General features: G+C 35.9%; 1 protein-coding gene across 1 annotated transcript; it reads right to left on the bottom strand.

Annotated features, from left to right (window-relative positions):
* Window positions 1–1,151: 1,151 nt before the first annotated feature.
* On the bottom strand, window positions 1,152–2,096 carry LOC134391820 (olfactory receptor 1165-like). The gene has a single exon (XM_063115742.1). It carries the CDS (start codon window positions 2,094–2,096, stop codon window positions 1,152–1,154), a length of 945 nt encoding a protein of 314 aa, XP_062971812.1.
* Window positions 2,097–2,350: the final 254 nt, after the last annotated feature.

Genomic DNA, 2,350 nt, shown 5'->3' with positions numbered 1-2,350 from the left:
TTGTTTGTTAGAAGAAAAAGAAATATAAAAATATATTGTATGAATATTTAAAAACACACATTTTACAATAAACATGAAAAGTAGGCTTGAAAATTCCAAGCACTCAGTAATTTATTTAATAAAACATTTATAAAAACTTTAAAAAGAAAATATGGTAAAACCTTTATTGTAAGACTTTTAGTAAATCTAAAAACACAGAAAGATACAGTAAGCTTATGATTTAGAGGATTTGGTGATATAAATTTGCCATTTCTTCCCAATGTGTAGATTGACTGCAATTCTACCCTTAATCCAAACAGGGATGATGCTAAAATTAGTTTGGAGAAATGAAGGCCCAAAAATATTTCATCACCATACAAGAAAAATATCAAATTTTCAGAAGTTGTTGTACTGCATATCAGAGCTTAATATTTACAGGTGCTTCTGACTCTAAAATAAACATAAACATATATAAAGTCTACACATTCACCATACATATATGAACTCTTACTTTGTAAAAATAAAACACTGCATAGAAGTTACAAGGGAGTAACTTTTCAATAAATATTGTTGAGACAAATACCTTCATAAGTTAAAATACAAAATAAGTCTATTCTCCTTTTACATCAAAAATCCATTCCAGGTTGATCTTAGAAATGAATGTAGAAATCAATGTAAAAAGACAAAGTAAAATCTAGGATATAAAACAAAAGAAAATAGAACATAACATAAAAGACAGAAGAATGTATAGGATTTGGGACAAATAGCACATAAAATATGAGACTATTATTTTGGAGAAAAGAAATATTTACTAAACAGCATATTAAAAGCACTTCCCTGTATTAAGGAACACTTTGATAAATTGTGCATCAAGAAAAATAAGGAAATCTGTACACCTAAGTACATTATCAAGACAGTGAATAGACACATCACAATTGGGGAAGAAATATAGTGCATGTGTGATAAAATGGACTGTATATTCAGAGAATCAATTTATACAAATTTCAAACAGAGGCCCCATTAAAATTTATACTTATGGGCTATTTGTAAGGTACTGATAACGTTCTGACTTTTCTTTCCTGGAGAAAGTAACATAGAGAATTAGTATTCAAAAGTACTTATCTAAACAGTGTCGTATTTCATGAAGTGTGTGTATCTGCTCCTGTGAGTGATTACATTGAGTGAGAAAGCACTTTGGTGTGAATTAACATCTTGACAGCCTCCTTTACATCTTTATTTCTAACGCTGTAGATAAGAGGATTTAGCATAGGGATCACAATGGTGTAAAACAAAGTGGCTACTTTAATGAGGATCCATGAGCCCTTAGATTTGGGCACACAGTAGAGAACAAGAAGAATCCCATGGAAAATGGTGATGGCAGTCAGGTGAGAGGCACAGGTGGAGAAGGCTTTCCGAAAAACACCCTTAGAAGGTATCTTGATGATGGTGACAACTATGAAGGCATAGGAAGTTAAGATAACCAGGAGGCTACAAGCCTCATTGAATGTAGAAATGACTAACATCACCATCAGGCTGAAGTGCGTGTCAGAGCAGGATACAGACAGGAGGGCCGAAAACTCACAGCAATAGTGATTTATGGTAGATCCACAGTAGGATAGCTCCAAAAGGCAGTATGTGAGAGTCAAGGAACAGAGTGCACCCCATATGTAAGTTCCAGCTACGAGGAGAGCACAGAGCTTAGGAGACATAGCGACTGTGTAGAGCAGGGGGTTACAAACAGCCACAAACCGGTCATAGGCCATCACTGTTAACATGAACACTTCTGTAATCACAAATGTGCAGCCGATGAAAAATTGAATCATGCAACTCAAGAAGGACACAGTCTTGGTTTTCACAACCAAGATCTCTAATAGTTCAGGGGTATTAACTGAGGAATAACAGAGATCGAGGAAAGATAAATGACTGAGGAAAAAGTACATTGGGGTGTGGAGTTTGGGACTGACCCTGATGATCAAAATCATTCCCAAGTTTCCAAACACAGTGACAGTGTAGATGGCCAAGAACAGCAGGAAGAGGGGCACCTTGAGGGGTGGGAACTCTGAGAAGCCCAACAGGACAAAATTGGCTCCAGCACTCACATTTCTCCCAGTCAGCATTGTCGTTCCTCTTGTAGGAAAATCAGAGATTTCATCCTGAGCAGCCAGACAGAACAGAGAGAGTAGGGATGAGGGAATGGAGGCAGCTCCCAATGACTCACCGTTCTTGTGTGGATTGTAAAATACAAGGATTCAGGTTTTTGTTTTTGTTTTTTGTTTGTTTGTTTGTTTAGGGTTTTTTTTGCTTTTATTTTTCCCCATTTGAACCTCTCTTTGGCCACTTACTGGCTTCTTAAATATGGATTACTTTCTTT

The sequence above is a fragment of the Cynocephalus volans genome, chromosome 12 (genome assembly GCF_027409185.1).
Source record: "Cynocephalus volans isolate mCynVol1 chromosome 12, mCynVol1.pri, whole genome shotgun sequence".
NCBI classification, from domain to species: Eukaryota; Metazoa; Chordata; class Mammalia; order Dermoptera; family Cynocephalidae; genus Cynocephalus; species Cynocephalus volans.
This window is presented reverse-complemented; position numbering and strand designations above follow the sequence as displayed.